The sequence below is a fragment of the Oryx dammah genome, unplaced genomic scaffold (assembly GCF_014754425.2).
Source record: "Oryx dammah isolate SB20612 unplaced genomic scaffold, SCBI_Odam_1.1 HiC_scaffold_10, whole genome shotgun sequence".
Lineage (NCBI taxonomy): Eukaryota > Metazoa > Chordata > Mammalia > Artiodactyla > Bovidae > Oryx > Oryx dammah.
The window spans coordinates 70,894,823-70,912,671 of NW_024070194.1; the positions used below are offsets into that span (position 1 = coordinate 70,894,823).

Here is a 17,849-nt window from a genome sequence, read left to right on the forward strand (position 1 = left end):
CTCTATGCTGACGTTGGAGCGTACACCTAAGTCAGGCATAACCTAGTAGGGGGAACGGAATGGGAAGAAAAGGCCTCTGGTGCTGCTGCTAAGTCGCTTCAGTCGTGTCCGACTGTGCGACCCCATAGACGGAAGCCCACCAGGCTTCCCCATCCCTGGGATTCTCCAGGCAAGAACACTGGAGTGGGTTGCCATTTCCTTCTCCAATGCATGAAAGTGAAAAGTGAAAGTGAAGTCACTCAGTCGTGTGCAACTCCTAGTGACCCCATGGACTGCAGCCTACCAGGCTCCTCCATCCATGGGATTTTCTAAGCAAGAGTACTGGAGTGGGGTGCCATCGCCTTCTCCTAGGGGAAGACAAATAGGTTTCTTTGGGAAATACTAATGGGTTTTTTAAGAGAAAACCTGGGAGATAAGAAAGTTTAGGATAGTTTATGCAGGCAGGAGTGGTCTTTCTTCTTCAAGGCCATGGAAGTTCTCCAGGAGGAGATTTATAGTAGGTTTACCCCTGGGATTTATGCCCCAAAGAGGGGATTTATGCCCCAAAGAGGGGATTTATGATGATCCTTGTTTCTCAGAAGTTTCTGCTTTGAGTCCGATAATGGAATCTCGGAGAAAGCTTCTTTCTGCATCTGTTGAATGGTGAGCCATCTTCCTCTTCAGATAGCCTTTCTGTGCACTGTGGGGTCTGCGTGGGTCCCCATGTGGCCGTCAGGGAGCCGGTCCCTCTGAGGTCCTCTTCCCTCCTGTCCTGTTTCACAGTGTGCGTCTGACTCCCATGTCAGCTCAGCACCCGCTCCCCTCAGCGGATTCCTTTCTCACACTGGGATTTCTCTAGAACCTTGGTAGTGCAGCTGCACTGTGGGAGAAAGAGGAAGAAGTCTCGAGAAGGCAGAAATGCAGCCAGCACTCCTCTCGGAGGACCATCTGACCCGAGGGTCTGCTCTCCCTCAAGTGTCCTCCAGCGGCTCTCTCCTCCCCCATCTTTTCCATTATCCTTGGACCTCATCACTTAGCCCCCGTGACCTTTTCCTCATTCCCTCCTTCCTTCCATGAGTGTCATTTGTGTCTGTGTGGCCTGCCTGGCGGTCTCATCCAACAGTTCCCCCTTTTTCTTCAGAGAACTAGTCGTGTGTGCTTCAGAAACCTCATCTCCAGGTTTACAGCAGACTCGCTGGGCACTGAATAGACTCCCAAGGCGAAGTGTTGTCCCTCTGGACTCACACTGTGGGATAAAGTGAGAGGCACCGGCCCCTGCTTTTGAGCTGCGGCCACATGCCCTTCCTAAAGAGGAATGTCACTGGCATACAGTTGTTGAGCCTTCAGAAGAACAGAAAGGAAAAAACAAGTTGACATAAACTCAAAGGCAGCTTATCTATCCCATTGTTCTTAGTGAACCAGATCTAGGTTTTGAACATGAAATATCGAATTCACAAATTGCAGCAGTGACGATCTCATGTTATACTTTCCTTTGTACAAATTGCCCGTGGTCCCTGCTGTGTTTTGAGGCTGACTGTTGGAGATACCCTGCTAACTGAAGATGGTTCAACTTGATTTTTCAGCTTTACGATGTGAGAGTGACACGTTAGGCTAAAACCGTACTTGGACATGAGACTGTTGATCTTCCCCCGGCTTCTGTGCTGCCCTGCCCTCTGGGGTGGTGGGCGGAGGCCACGGCCCCCTGTCAGCCACGAGACCACGAGGGTGAACCCGAACTCTTCCAACTTTCCCAGACACAGACAGCCCTTCTGTTTTTCACTTCTGTTGTCAGTTAATTACACGTGATATTCAACACTTTATCATGAAGTAGGCTTTATATCAGATGGTCTTACCCAACCATAAGCTAATGTAAGTTTCCTGAGCACATTTATGATGGGCAGGTGAAGCTGTGAGGTTTGGTACATTAGATGTATTATTAATACATTGCATTTTCAATGTAGGATGTTTTCAACATAAAATGGGTTTATTGAGATATAACCTCTTATCAGAGGCTTCCCAGGAGGCTTCCCCAGTAGCCTGAGTGGTACAAAGAATCTACTTGCAGTGCAGGAGTTCTTGGCTCGATCCCTGGGTTGGAAAGATCCCCTGGAGAAGGGAATGGCTCCCCACTCCAGTATTCTTGCCTGGAGAAGTGCCATGGACAGAGGAGCCTGGTGGGCTACAGTCCACGGGGTTGCAGAGTCAGACACGACTGCGCTGCTAATACTAGCAGTGAAGAACCCACCTGCCCGTGCAGGAGACTGAAGAGGCACGGGTTTGATCCCTGGATTGGGACGATCCCCTGGAGAAGGAAGTGGCAGCCCACTCCTGGACTTTTCCCTAGGGATCCCATGGACAGAGGAGCCTGGCGGGCTACAGTCCATGGAATCACAGAGAGTCGGACACGACCGAGGGGCTGAACACAGCCCCCATCGGGAGTCAAGGAAGATCTGTACACAAGTGTATAAAAGAGCACTTGGGCCCTGCTGATGTGGAAACTGACAAGGCCAGCCTTCCCTGGTGGTTCTTTCTCTCTCGGGCAGTTTTTCCTAAAAGTAACACAAGTATTCTCAGCCAGTTACTACTCCGTGCATCTTCCCTGGAAAATCAATTATCGTTCAGGATTTCCTCTTAACAATTAGGGGGTCCCTCAAGGGCAGAGTTTAATAGGCCCAGTTGTTTTGATGGGTCCTCATTTCAGTGGACTCTTAAGTTTAGTGAGATGTGAATTAAATGAAGACCTAGGATCTGTTGCCAACTGAGAGATTTATAATCATTTTGTACCAATGATAGTTGTAAAAACTGTATTGAAAGGTGACTCAAACCTATTTCTAAGAACTTACCTTTTCAGCCAGGGTGATTTACAGCATTTGAATGAAGGCTGCAGGACCTACTTTTAAGACAAGAAGCCATCCAACCCACTTTTCAGAAGATCTGGGTTCTAGTTTTGCATTGGTTATTTCATACGGTTTTTCTTGGGCAGGAGAAAGTTTTTTTCTCAAGAGTTTTGAGCCATGAATGACACTGGATTCCAGAAACATTCTGAAGGAGTGTTCAGTCACATATACCCTGGTGAGAGTGGGCTTCCCACGTGGTTCAGACTGTAAAGAATCTGCCTGCAGTGCAGGAGACCTGAGTGCGATCCCTGGGTCAGGAAGATCTCCTGGAGAAGGGAATGGCTCCTCACTCCAGTATTCTTGCCTGGAGAATCCCATGGACAGAGGAGCCTGGTGGGCCACAGAGTCAGACGTGACTGAGTGACTTTGACTTCACTCACTAGTGAGAATGCACCGAGTGGAAGCCTTTTTTTCGGGATCCCAGGTTCTTTCTGGGTGTCAGTGACCATGCGTGCGGTCATCACAAACGTTGCCCACAGCACTGGGCATTTCTTAAAAACACTTCTGTGAGCTCATAAGGAACAATGAAAGCAGATGGAAGAGAAACCACACACAACCCACCCCACTGTTAGCGAATGCGCTGCTTAGGAGTCCACTGTGTGGAGGAGCTCTGAGCGAGCCTGTGCTCTCTTCATCACCATTCCTTCTCTGTTTCCAGGTACAGAGGCAAAACGTACCGGGCTGTGGCCAAGATCGTCCGCACCTCCGACCAAGTAGCGGACTTCTGCCGCCGGGTCTGTGCCAAGCTCGAGTGCTGTCCAAATTTGTTCAGTCCTGTGCTGGTTTCTGAAAACTGCCCAGAGAACTGCTCTATTCACACCAAAACCAAGTACAGTAAGTGGCAAGCGAAAGGAACAGCGACCTGTGGGTCTGTGCTGCAGGGTGATGTAGTTGGTGGGCTGTGTTTCTTTTTTTCCCAGACCTTTCAAATAGCTTTTCATAGGAATAACTGCAGGAGAATTCTTTAAGGTTTGCTTGGTAGATACTCGTGCATTTCTCTCCTGGTGTAGGGAATGGGAGGGGGTGTCTCTGGTTCTTTGGGGACCACAGTCCTGGATAAGCTGCACCATGGTTCTCTTTGGGTATCAGACACTAATGTATAAGTGTTTGTTCACTTACCCCAGGGGGTTTCTTGATGGTTTTTATAAATGCCATCTTCATAGACCTAGTGGGAGGTACTGGAAATAGACAGTTTTGGTTGGTCATTTTGCATCCGAGGAAATTGCAGTCTGGAGGCTGGTGGCTTTCCTCTGCCGTACAGCAGCGTGGAGATGTGTGGACCCCCGTCTGTCACTTGGGTGCCTTTGGTGTTTTCTTTCTGATGCCTCCAGCCATTAGATGAAGTTTCCTTTGGTGCATTTGGTTCTTTTATGAGAGCTCCATAGGGAACAGTTAATTGGGGAAGTGTTCTGGATGGTGATCATAATTGGAAACTGGATCGCAGTTGGTTTTAATTAGTTGATTAGACATTCAACCTATAAAATACATCAGTATTATTGAAATTTGGTGAGAAATTTTCTAAGTAGCGCTCTAAGGGAGTAACACAGACATAAGCTCTGCTCTTGAATTCAGAAGTAAGGCAAGTGACCACTGAATGAGTAAAGAATAACAGGCAAGGAACACTATTTGAAAAGGAGAATGATGCCCCGTTAATTTGGCCTGTGTGTTCACCGCCAGTTCTGAGAGGGACCACTTCGGCCCTTGATACCTGTGACCACAAGGGCATTGAGACAGGGTTCCTCCCTGTGAGGTATTTTGTCAGAATTGTTCCCCGAGATGAGAACGGGATGTGAAGCTTTGTCTCAAGTGTTTCTCTCTTTCTCTCACTTCCCCCTCCCTCTCCCTTCATTTTTCCATCTCTCCTCCCTCCCTCTTCCTCCACATATGCCCTGGATGTAACCTTTTAACAACGATTTTAACCATCTCTCTCCCTGTAGCTTATTACTATGGCAAGAGAAGGAAGATCAGCAAGCCCCCAATTGGGGAAAGCCGCGTTGAGAGTGGACACCCTAAACCGGCCAGACGGAGGAAGCGACGAAAATCCATGTTTGTGCAGAAGAAGCGGAGGTCGTCCGCCGTGGACTTGGCCGCAGGCTCCGGAGAGGTACGTCCGGCTCGGACGCTGCTGACCGTCGATTGATCGGGAAGCAGGGCCACAGCTTCACTGCTGCTGCCGAGGCCATGGTTTGATGCTGAGTGGTGGGGATCATGAGCTAGTACCCTGTCTTACTTGTAGAACAGACTTAAAACTGCAGCGTGTCTGGCAGACAGAGGTGCCACTGGGGCCCTGGGTGGGACCCTGGGGTCCGTCTTCTGGGCCTCCTTGGACAGACCTCACCAGCAGGGCAGCACAGGTGCCAGGTGGGAGAGGGTCTGGGGGGAGTTGCAGGCCCCTCCTGCCTTCTCTGCCGACTCAGCGCACCTCCTATTTCCCTAGGAGAGCGAAGAGGAGGATGCAGATGCCATGGACGATGACTCTGGGAGTGAGGAGACCGGCTCCGAGATCCGTGATGACCAGACAGACACGTCCTCGGCCGAGGTGCCCTCCACCCGGCCCCGGAGGGCTGTGACCCTGCGGAGCAGCGTGGAGGCCGAGCGCCGGGCCCCCGTGGAGAGGTCGCGCAGGGCCCGGAGGGCACCGGCTGCCCCCCAGGCCGAAGGAGCCCCCCGGAGCCCAGCCACCAGCCAGGAGGCAGCAGAGGTGAAGCGTGGGTCGCATGGACTGGCTTGTCTGGTGTCCCCAGTGGGGACAGCTCCGGGTGCAGTTGGGCCCCTGGTTTAAGATAAATCTCTAGCAGCTGTTCCCACTGAGTTCCTGAATCGGGCCCAGAAATCCTGGTACTCCGCATCCAATGAAGGGGGCAGTGAGCCTCAAGATGGGGCTCTGGGGAAGACTCTAAAGCCACAGGGACTCTTGTCAGGGGAACAGAGAGCAAGTCCTCATGGTTCCGTTAAACCCTGGGCTTTCCCTCCTTAGGAGACCTTATGATGCTATAAAACGTGTAATCGGGGCGTCAGGTCTCCCCTGAACTCACGTGTTGCACAGTCAGCTGGCGGGTCGCCGGCCCCGGCATCACACATGTCCACGGGGAGCAGCCTCTCAGACCATCACCAGCTCCTGCCACTTCTTTTCCACCAGGGATGGAGCCAGTGACGGGCTGGCCCCAGACCTCCTGAGCTTGGGGGTCACTGTCACCATCGCCACGCCTTCTTTTCTTGTTTTTAATTACCTCTAAAGACGCACAAGTCTTAGGAGCAAAGTCACAGCCCAGACGAGTTGCTTAGCGCCTCCCTGGACATTGGCTGTATCTGTGTCTGCCCGGGTGCCCGGTGAGGAGGCTGCGTGCAGTCCAGGAAGTCCAGATGCAGCCCACTGGGAGTGTCCCACCATCTGGGAAGCAATGAAAAGACCTCTCGCTTCCCTTCTGTCTGCAGGATGTGAAGCAGGAGGAGGAGGAAAGGTTGGTTCTGGAGAGCAACCCGCTGGAGTGGTCGGTGACAGATGTGGTGAGGTTCATCAAGCTGACGGACTGCGCGCCCCTGGCCAAAATATTTCAGGAGCAGGTGCGGGCTTCTGTCCTGGGTCTTCTATGTCAGCTGGCTTGGAGTCAGCCGCGCCAGGGGAAGGGGCTTGTCGTCACTGGGGGCAGGAGAGCAGGAAGCCAGGGCTCCACACGTGGTCCCACCAGCACCCCTGTGGGGGCTCTGACATCTGATGGAGATGACATCTCTGGTTTCCCCTGGGCATTCTTGGATTCTCCTTGGTGGGGGAGAGGAGGCGCTGGGGGGTCTTAGGCGGCCTGGCCAGGCTGGTGGTCAGTGCTCCCGGCTTTGCCTTTGCTGGCGGGTGGGGGACGCTCTGTCCCCTAGTCGAGCAGTTGTCATCTGAGAGGCTTCTGTCTTCCCAGCTCCACCTTCCAGGAGAGAGAGCAGAGGCTTTGGTTGGTTGCTTCATTGGTGCCCATTGGCACTTCTGGTCTGCCCGCTTGTTGAATAGTAAAGTCATAGGACATGAGTTTGAGCAAACTCCAGGAGATGGTGGAGGACAGGGAATGCTGCCGTGCTGCAGTCCACGGGGTTGCAGAGAGTCGGACACGGTGGAGAGACTGTGAACAGCAATGATGATAAAGTCACAGGAGGGCATCAGACAAACAGAAGCCTGAAGCTCTGGCCACCAAGTCACACCTGGGGCCCCATGGCCCTGGCTGGTCTTCCTCTCTCCACCCTCCCGAGTCTTCCCGTGTTTGTCTTATTTGTAACCCCCAGAGCTTTCAGGGAAAATAGAGAAAAGTCAACTTGATCTTCTCAGAGGCAGAAGCCCTCAGGCCACTGTGTTTTATTGAACACTGCTTTCATCACCGTTCTTCAGCCGTGTTGATTCCTTTTCCTAAATATCTAGTAATAAGCAAGGAAGCGAAAACAAAGCTGATTTGAGGAAAAGGCTAAAATACTGCTTATCCTGAGTCATCCTGCATTAGACTTTAACCCCTGTTTATAGTAAAATGTCACAAAGTTCTGTGCCTTCCAAGTTAAGACGTCTGAAACATTCCTGACCCTTCGCCTCTCTTAGGATCAACAAGGTACATCTTCGCATGTCACTGAGAGACTCGGCCCTGTGTCCCTATTTATTTCTCTTATAGAGAGAAAAATAGGTAGAATTCAGTTGATTGCAGCCTTACTTCTATTTAACTTCTACGTTAGGCCATTTCTTCTGACACAGTAGAAGGCTGTCGTGGGGCTACCTGAAGTCTGTGGACACTTGTGGGTGTTTTGTTCACTCAGACCTTCAATTACTAATTTGTTCTTTCACCTTTGAGTCCAAATGCCACAGCTCTGATTTGATGAGGCCTCCAGGGGGTCACTTCAGGCGTCGGATGAGTTTTTAGGTGAACAAGGAGGAGCTGGGGGTTTAGCCTGTGTGAGAATTCACAGCACATGGAATCACAGCCACACTCCTTCCCTCCTCTGATTCTGAGTGGTAAATTCAGAGACTGTCATAATCACCAGGAGCTTTTACAAAAATTACAAGTTTCCTGTTACCAGAGTATATGCTTTTTAATTCTGAAATGTTACAGCAGCTGCTTAAAAAACCTATACTCTATAATTTCATGCTGCACACATGTACATTACATAGGAAACTGCCACGCATCTGTAAAAACACAAACCTCATAAAATTCTGCCAGCCACTCACCTTTGGCGAATCAGAGCCATGCAGTAAGCAAACTGCCCAAATTCCTTCTCCTCCGTTTCCACTCACCCTCCAGATCCTTTATCATTTCCTTTCCCTATCTTTGGACTTTTGTGTTCACCACAGCCAGTTCTTCCCGTTCGTTCTCTTGGTGCGTGTTCAGTGAGCCCCCATTATGTGCCAGCGGGAACTGCTCTGGGAGCTGAGGGTGGAGCAGGGACAGCCAAGACCCCACGCCCTGCTTGGCTCGCTGCTTTGGCAGACAGTTCAGCACGAGGCTGCCCCTAGCCCCCCAGCACCTCCAGCTCTGGGGCCCTTTCTCATCTGTGCCCTGGGTGGCTCCTTGCACAGGTGTGTCTGCTCCCGGGCTGCAGGAGAAAGCCTGTCTCACTCATTTTGTATCTCCTGCAGCGTCTCTGGGGGCTGACATCCAACTGGTTCTGTATACATTTTGTCCGAGTCTTAGCCACCTCATGGACTTTAGCCCACGAGGCTCCTCTGTCCATGACGGTTCTCCAGGCAAGAATACTGGAGTGGGTTGCCATGCCCTCCTCCAGGGGATCTTCCCCACCTAGGGATCGAACCTAGGTCTCCTGCATTGCAGGAGGATTCTTCTACCAGCTGAGCTACCAGGGAAGCCAAGAGGCTTATAGCACTTCTCCCAAAATTAATTTATGAATTTAGGGTTGTGTTTTTTTTTTTTTTTTGCTTTAGAGGTTTACAGAACAGCTAAATAAGCCATCAATTTAAGAACAAACACTGCCTCTGTGAAACTCCCTGACTCCTGCTGAGGTGCCTGCCTGCGTCAGTGTTGGGGCTCCTGGCAGCCCCGGGGCGCCTGCTTCTCCAGCTGGCAGGAGCCCAGGGTGTCTGCTCCTGCCCACCACAACCTCTGTCGTTACCTCAGGCCTGCAGGCTCTCGGACCCTCACCCATTTCCTCCGAATGTGAAGGCTTGGTGCCCTGGAAGGGGTTGCAGTGACAGTAACCCAGTCAAACAACATCCAGATAAATAAACCCAGTCCTTACAGGAAGCAAGCTGGTCAAGAGGCAGGGCTGCCCAATGGGGGCGTGGTCCTAAAGCCTCAGGCTGAGCCTTCTTGCTCTTCTTTCTACAGTGACTGCAGTTCACCCACCATTGAGTGAATCTCTCCATTGTGGGGCCCCTGTGTACGGATGCAGAAAGCTAAGTAAGATAGCCCAGAGGCTTATTCAGCAGAAAGCTAAATAAGACAGGCCTCAGGGCTCATTCTGGGTGGCGCAGGTTACAGATGTGAGGGGGGATGTGCACACACGTGTCCACGCGCATGTGTTCTCCTGTGGAGGATCGCGTTGTGTGGTAAGGTCGTCCCTCCCTTCCTGATGGGAACTGTCAGGGCTGGTCTCCTGTCAGTGGAGAGCCCTTTCCAGGGCTCAGAGAGTCACAGCAGAGCAGCGGGGGGACACCACAGCCCAGGAAGGGCTGGACCCTGGGGAGAGCCCAGTCCAGCCCTCCATCCCTTCCGGCCCAGTCTAGTGAATTTCACAGTAGCCAGTGTTCTCTTGGCAGAAAGGTTTTCTCAACAAGGGGTTAGGCAGCCATCAAGCCAAATCGCCATCTTGGCCAGCGCTCACCAGGCTCGGAGGGGACGAGAGCCACCCTTCCTGCCCTGGGCTGGGGATGAAGCCCGCCGTGGCCCAGGTACCCCGTTGAGTCCTGTCCCACCTGTCTCGGCTCTAACTCGCTCTCTCTCCTAGCAGGACATCGACGGGCAGGCGCTGCTGTTGCTGACACTCCCCACGGTACAGGAGTGCATGGAGCTGAAGCTAGGCCCCGCCATCAAGCTCTGCCACCAGATTGAGCGGGTCAAGGTGGCCTTCTACGCCCAGTATGCCAACTGACCCCGCCCGGTCCCAGGCTGCCCGCCGGCCCAGCGAATGCCACGTCTTGGGTCTCAGGAGGTTTCCCGGGCTGGAACTTCCGTTTTCCCCAGACGTGTGTGATGGTGCGTCCAACGGGTGTCCACATGAGGGCCTCCTCCGCCCACCAGCCTGCTCGACATTTCCGTGTTTGCAGAGCACCCAAGCCCACAGCAGTGGTCCTGCAGGGTGTGAGTTACTGCTCAGACCCCACGGGTGTGGACCTGCATCTCTGTAGACCACACCCCATCTTTCTCCCGCCCCAAACCAGGCAGCTTCCTAAGCCAAGGCCCATGCTTCAAAAACCCAGGCGCAGGTGATGTCTTTTCCGTCGTGACCCAGGAGGAGGTCTTCCGGTGACTTCACTGTCATTGTACCCAAGTGCCTCCATAGGTGCTTCTTTCAGGTCGATATGTGTGGCTGTCACTGCAGTTTGGTCTGGTGGCGGCTCATTGCTCACGCATGGCTCTGGGCGATGTTTTGGATGACAGTGGAAAAGGGATTCTGCCTGTTGGGCAGTGAAGGAAGAAGGAGCATGTCATGGTGGGGCGGTGGGCATCCAGGGAGCCTTCAGGGAGGAGGCATGCTTGCCTCCTGTATGGAACCTTCAAGGTCCCCCACATTCTGAATAACTGTGAGCAGGTGGGAGAGGGGCTTCTTGCATCTCTTGGGGCATCTTGCATTGTGCATTGAAGGCAGAGCTTCATTCCGGAGAGCAAGGCCGGGGGAGACTCAGGAAAGCTGCTGACGCACTGGCTTCTCCCCTGAGGGGTCGCTGCTCCGGGTCTCCCGGGGAGGTCCCCTCTGAGCCCCAGCTTGGTCACCTCCGCAGAGGCACTCGCGCCCCTGGGTCAGCCAGTGACTGACTCCGTCATCTGGGCTGACGTTGAATCACCCTGGACCTCCTTCTGGTAAAGAGACAGGTGTGAACTCTGATGATATGGCAGGGACATGGGTCCCCTCATCCCCAGCCCACACCTGCTGCCAGAGGAGAGTCTGGATTGGCCAGAAGGAGACAAAGAGAGTGACTGTGTAATGCCTGCAGCCCACCCTGCCTCTGGTTTACTTAGGATGTCCCTTGGCAGTTTTCATTAAGTGGGGCTCATCATTTATAGAAAGATCCATGACTCCAGGAACCAGCTGGTCTCTGGAACCAGGCACTTGTCCACGTGCACCGTGCAAGGAGCTGCTATATTTTTTTCAGTCCCAAACGGACCATTGTCTTCTGTGCTGCTTGTTGCTCAAATGCCTTTTTCAACTTGTGCGCGGAAGCTCAGCCTCCACGTTGCCCAGGAGAAGTGGGGGTGCACAGCCTTCTCTTCCTTTATTACCTTGACCTTTTCTCTTTGATGAGAGTGTCATCAGTTCCAGGAATAACGTCCTGGGCGGGCTGATGAGCTGCTTGTATTTCTACAACATACGGAGGCCTGGCGTCCTGTCAGATCTTGAGAGGCTCAATCACGCAGGCTAACCTTCTGTTGTCATCTGTCACCAATACTGATGCAAAGGGGAAACACGCATTTAGTGGTTGAGGCTGTCGTCTCCCCCGTGACTGACCCTAAGGCAGGTTTAAACATTTGGCAGTGGACTTGCCTGGGCGCCTTGGCCGGGAGCTCCGTCTTCTCAGCCCATGAACACAGGCAGTTCCGTGGGGAGTCAGGCCTGGCCTGTGGTTTGATTTTTCTTCTCCGGGCTCAAGTTTCCACCCCTTCTCTGTTCTTCACCTCTTGTCTCCTTAGTCCTGGGGCTTTTGTCCAGCTCTGTCAGCTGCTTGAGAAGGGCTTCCTTGAAAGGCCTTGGGTGTTTTCCTGCCTCGGACACACTTGTGATCCTCACTGTGGCCTTTTCTCGCTGAGCTCTTCCCGTTGCACATGCAGTGCAGATGAAGCGGGGGACGCTCACTCTTGCAGAATGAGTGTCACCTTCTCGTGCCCTCCCTGAATGGCACTGGGGCGGGTTGCTCTGGAGTAAGGTGCTCTCTGGTGCCCGTGGCAGGGGTAAGCCCTGGAGCCCACCCAGAGGAGCTAGAGGCCTCCCACCTGGCAGCCGAGGAAGACACCCCGCCCGCGCTGGGGATGCGGCCTCTTTGAGGGCTCAGTGCTGTCAACCCACGTGCCTGGTGAGGGGCCGGCCATGCTGGGCCAGGGGAGGTCCAGCTGCAGCTTGGGGCCATCAGGGTGCTGTCAGCCCGCCCTGCTAGGAGCCGGGAGACTCTTCAGGGTCAAGAAGATGTTTTTTTTTTTTTGGTTCTGAGTGCTGCCCATGTACCCTCTGGCTCCGATTCTCTGGGAATTACCTGCTGGCTCTGTGCCCCTTCGAGTCAGCAGGACTTGAGCTGCAGAGTGTCAGGTGGCGTTCATGTAGGGTTCACCGCTCACCAGCTTCCGTCTCAGAGAAACGGCCAGTTTTCGAGGAACGTTTGCCTGTCGTGACTGTGTCGTTACTGTGTTTTTGTCCCTTGTGGCGGGAAGAGTTCATCTCACACCTGTAGCCGCCAGCGCACCACGGCCCTTGGGATAAACCCTTGTTGGTTGAAATGCTCCACCCAGCGATGCCCCCTTCCCTCTTCATCTCCAAATGCTGCCATCTCCCTGCGGTCTCCCAGAAGACGCTTTGGAACCAGAGTCCTCTCCTCTGTGTGCACCGCACCGCTTGGTCCCTTCAGGAACTGCCTGAGATGCAGACGCTTCAGTCTGCAGTGTACCACCTCATCTCAAAGGCTGAGAGTCCATCTCTCAGTCCCACCCTAAAGCTAAGGACGCTTTGTCGACCTCTGACCTCTTGACTGTTTGTGTCCTGTGTTAGGAAAATCTCTTTTCCACAAAAATGTAAACCTAGAAAGAGTAAGTAAGGTATGACCCCCATTACAGAACTCATTTTTTGCTTATCAAAAAAAAAAAAAAAGGCAAAAACCCAGTTTCCTTCACCACAAAGTTGCATAGTATGGAGAAATCTGTCACTTTTAAAATTAGGTTCATTTGATCAAAGTTTGACTCACAGTTTGTGCTATACAGCTGTTAGGTTGCTTTGCCTTATTTGATCATATTTGAACGATGATTTCCTGTGTTTGATCTGTTTCTCAATGAATTAGAATGACTCAGACCTTTCACACTGGCCCCTCTGGCCCACACAACAGTCTCTGGAAGGTTGGTTTTGATCAGCCTTTGAAGATTGGTCTCAGTTTCCTTAATTTGTGTCAGAGAATCTGGAGTGTTGTTATCAGGCAAGTTCTGAGCCTTGCTTTTTATCTTAAACCAAATGTCCCTATCTAAGGGTGTCTCTTCTCTCCGTTTTCTTTTGTCAAACACCCATTTGTGTTTATTTCTGTAGATAGAACTGTAGACACAGTTGCGTTAAGTAGAGTCTTTGTGATTTGAGCAGTATTGTTGCTCTTTTGGTGAATCTAGGCTCCAAGTCCTGCTCTATCCTTTTGTCTTTAGAAAACTGAGATCAAAGGTACAGTTTTTTGAAGGGAAAAATAGTTAATTTTCAGGTACCTGTAGTTTTTAAGGAAAAAACAATTGTTAGGGAGACATACATACGGTTTATGAAATAACTGAATAACAAGAGAAGGTCCATTGGCAACAATTACAGTGTCATGATTCTCTTTCTTCCCTCACTTGTTCCTTTCTGTTCAAGAGTTCTCTGGAAATTGCTTTACTCCTTTCAGCTGGGTTGTTTTTACCTGGGGCAACTCTCATAGCTTTTATCACTAGGGTTGATTTGCACAGATCCTGAACTCAAGGCAACAGTATCCAGCTGTGCTATTTTTGACCCACTGAATTCACCTAAAAATTCTAAGTGCTCCCACGGTGCTGCCTTGGGTTTTGGTTAAGAAAAGCGTCTCTGGTTTAGAGGATCAGTAATAACACAGTATCCTGAGCTGCAGACTTTCTGTCTTCCTGGTTTTATTTTTAAAATGGCTAGGATTGGGTACCAGTGAGGACCAGTAGATCAGTAGCTGTATTGCCAGACAGATCGGGTGCTTCATGTGGACCAGAGGGATGTGTTGAAGAAAAAGTTCTAATCGGCATTTGCTGACAATCACTTTACAGTGGGAGATTGAAAACAAAAAGTGTTTTAAATGACAGAAAAAAAAGATCATCTCATTTGTTGTTCAGAATGGGAGCCTGCATGAGGTCTAGAAGCATAAACTACCCCTAGTCATGACCATCGAAAGCTGTTTTACTGCTCTGCATTCCGGTTTGAATAGTTTGTATTGGAACTTGATTCATATCTTGTGTCTGTTTTGGTGCATAGAAGAGAAAAGTTGGTGTTTTTACTTTGGAAATTTGCAGGACAAAAGGGCATGTCATTGATTTGCTGTAAGATTATATTCTGTATATATGTTTTCATGTAAATAAATGAAAATCTATATCAGAGTTATATTTTAATTTTTATTCTAAATGAAAAAAACCCCTTTTTACTTGAAAAAATTGTAAGCCACATTGTTAATAAAGTAAGAATAAATTCTATGGTTTTGTTTGTGTCTTTATGTGGAAAGTTATTAAATATTATTTTTAAGGTTTGAGTTAAGATTATCTCATGTTTTATTTCCCACCATGCACTGAAGCAAATGTTTATAAGGTTTTAGTAACCGTGGCTCTCAAAATCCTGTGTTACTTTTCAAGGTCACCTGCTTGTTCTGGATATTTTTACTTAGGAACTTGTGTTTGTTCTTTTTATTAAAACATTATATCCTCACACAATCGCCTCCAGCCTTGCCATTTTCCATTGTTTCAGTTGTTTTATGATCACCTTGTGCATTAGTAGGAACACTGCTTTATGGCCATGAGAGTGATAAGTAAGCAACTATGTTTAAATTTTTCACTGCCCTTCAGTGACACAAATAGGTAACAAGCATCCAGGTCGCAAGAAGAGATTTTTGCACAGATCCTGGGGTCTCTGTCTCCAGGTTAGAATGTCCCTTGTCCTCTCCTACCACTGCCTGGGTAGCCTCACTGAGGGACATATAAGGTGAGGGGACGAGAGACCTTTAGGGAACGGAGATGGAGTGCTGAGCAATTTCTGCTTCCAACCGCAGACTCTCTGCAGCATCTTGTTCACTTCTTAGTCGTATCCGACTCTTTGCAGCCCCACGGACAGCACACGAGGCTTCCCTGTCCTTTATTATCTCCCGGAGTTTGTTCAGACTCATGTCTTTGATGTGCTCCTTTCCCAATTTTGAACCAGTCCATTGTTCCATGTCCAGTTCTAACTGTTCAGCATCTTACAGTTAGAACATCTTTAATACATACATACATCTTTAATACATCTTTAAATGTATTCTTTTACCCTGCTGGCAATCAAATTCTGCATATAGAATTTTTTATTTTGCTTTTAATTATGGGAGCTTTTGCTCTTAGTAAAGATTTAATAGCATATGGTTCATTTTCCCAAAATATTCTAGCAGCATCTAGGTCAGGATTATATGGCTGCGTACATACAATTGCATTTCTATTTGTGATGAAGATGTTTGATGACAAGCTTACAGATCAAATATATAATAAGGGAAGCCAAACACTTTTCCAGATGTCTAAACTGAATGAATTAATGCCCCCCAAAAATGTGCATTTTTCTCCATTTTACCTCCAAAAGCCTATTTCTAATTCATCACCATGTCACACTGCTGTTCACAGCTCCCAGTCTGCTAGAAGCTGTTTCCCCTTTGAACTGGTTTTTGGTGCTGCTACTATTTTATTCCAAGTAACCGTGGCTTTCAAAATCCTGTGTTACTTTTCAAGGTCACCTGCTTGTTCCAATGGTAAAGAACTCACCTGCCAATGCAGGAGGTGTAAGAGACAGATCCCTGGGTTGAGAAGTTCCCCTGGAGCAGGAAATAGTAACTCACTCCGGTATTGTTGTCTGGAGAATCCCTTGGACAGTCCATAGGATCGCACAGAGTCGGACATGACTCAAGCAACTCAGCATGCACGCCTGTGGGACAGTATCCTGCCTAAGGAGGATGTAAAGACTACATTAAAAATACTGTTTATAAGGACTTGACCTTGGGTGACTGCAGGATGAAGACTGGATGTTTAATGGTGGGTGGAAAAAGTCCCGCATCAAGATAATGCCCCCACCCCCACCCCCACCCCAGTTTTGGTTCCTCCGCTTCTCCCGGGCTTGCTGTCCCATACGGATAAACCCAGCCTCTGCTGCTGTTACTGCACCGGTTGTCGTGGCCACCTCTGGGGTGAGGGCTGTCATGATGGCAAGCCCTCTGGCGCTTGGGGTCCATTGCCCCAGACCCATCAAAGCTTTCATTCCTGGACCCAGCTGAAGTGCGGGGACGGGGACTGTGGCTGCTTCAGACGATGGAACCTGGATGTGCTCAGAGTTCAGGTTCACGGGCGAATGGTGGTCCATAGGAGACAGGATGGAGCCAGCAAGGAGACTCCCCTCCCGCCCTCCCCCAGGTGGACTTCCCGCATCTGGTGGTCTAGAGACATCCCTCGTGTCTGAACAACTACCCCTGCTCTCATGAGACCGTGGCCAGCTCCGTAACGCCCGGATCTGCACCGTTTTCTTCCTTCCTGCAGTTTGGGAATCCACCCATAAAGCCTCAGTTTGTAAGCTTATCTTCTGGATCTGTTTTCTAGGGAACAGGCCTGAAACAGGAGGCAGCTATTATTACACTTGCACAACCAATGTGCAAATAATAAAGACAAAATATGCTCCTATAATCCAGCCCAGGCAGCCTACCAGCCTGGTGTAATTGGGACCGTTCGTAACATGAACCCTCTTGGAATGACTTTACGACATGGGTTGAAAGTTTAAATTGAAAATGTTCTTTCTGGTTATTAAAGTAATATGTGTGCATTAAAGAAAATTTGGAAAGTAAAGGACAGTTATTAAATTGCCCTGTTATCTCACTCTGTCCAATTACCAGTTTATTGTGTTTCCATGTGTATTTATAACACAATGTTGAAACCCAGTTGTTCATACCATTTAAAAAACTCCCACTAGCAGTTATTTTGTAATCATGTTCTCTGGGGGTGGAGTTAAATATCTAGCTAATATTTTTAATGTTTTGATAAATGTTTAAATAATTCAACATAGCAAATGTGTTTGCACCATCCACCCAGCTTCTAGAATTATTACCATTTTGCCATATTTGCTTCAGATTTATGTATTTTATAAAATCCTACAGATAGAGTTGAAAGCCCCTTTATCACCTCTATTTCCCTCCCTCGTATACCAGAAGTAACCACAATTCCAATTTTTCCACTCCTGGGCACAGTATTTTTATTATTACTGCATATTAATATGGCCATAGTAATGTAAAATGGCCACAGCACTCACCACTGCTTTGTGAGTTTTCAACACTTTAGTGTTACCCTGCTTCTTGCATCCTATTGCAATTTTTTTTGTCCACTGTTAAACATTTATGAAGTTTATGTGTGTTCATATAAATATATCTAAGTCATTCATTTTCAGTGTGTCATAAATTCCACTGGCTATATGGTAATTAGCTTATCCTTTCTCTTATTGGTAAATATTTACATTCTCGGTGCTTTTGCTGTCTCCAAGAATTCTGCCATGAAGCTTTCATACAATTCTTATGCACACATGTTGCAGAGTCTCTAAAGAATGGCTCCAAAACTGAAGTGGATGAGAGTTTTCCTTGCTCCACATCCTTGTCTGTACCTGGGAGGCTTTCATTCTTGCCCATCTGATGAGTGTGGAAATAGTTTTGATTGGCGTAGCTCAGTTAACTACTAGTGGTTAACTAGTAAAGTTGGACATCTTTCCATATGCTTATTGGCCAGTTCAGTCGCTCAGTCGTGTCCAGTTCTTTGCAACCCCATGGACTTCAGCATGCCAGGCTTCCCTGTCCATCACCCACTCCCGGAGCTTACTCAATCTCATGTCCATTGAATTGGT

The 17,849-nt window shown here is 49.5% G+C and overlaps 1 protein-coding gene across 1 annotated transcript in view; it reads left to right on the forward strand.

Annotated features, from left to right (window-relative positions):
- Positions 1-14,457, forward strand: part of SFMBT2 (Scm like with four mbt domains 2) — a 176,632-nt gene extending 162,175 nt beyond the window's left edge. Inside the window, exons 17-21 of the mRNA XM_040248245.1 lie at positions 3,535-3,710; positions 4,814-4,980; positions 5,314-5,577; positions 6,312-6,440; positions 9,804-14,457. Coding sequence (XP_040104179.1) covers positions 3,535-3,710; positions 4,814-4,980; positions 5,314-5,577; positions 6,312-6,440; positions 9,804-9,944 — 877 coding nt within the window. The 3' untranslated portion in view covers positions 9,945-14,457. The remainder of the gene's footprint in view (positions 1-3,534; positions 3,711-4,813; positions 4,981-5,313; positions 5,578-6,311; positions 6,441-9,803) is intronic.
- The last annotated feature ends 3,392 nt before the right edge of the window (positions 14,458-17,849 follow it).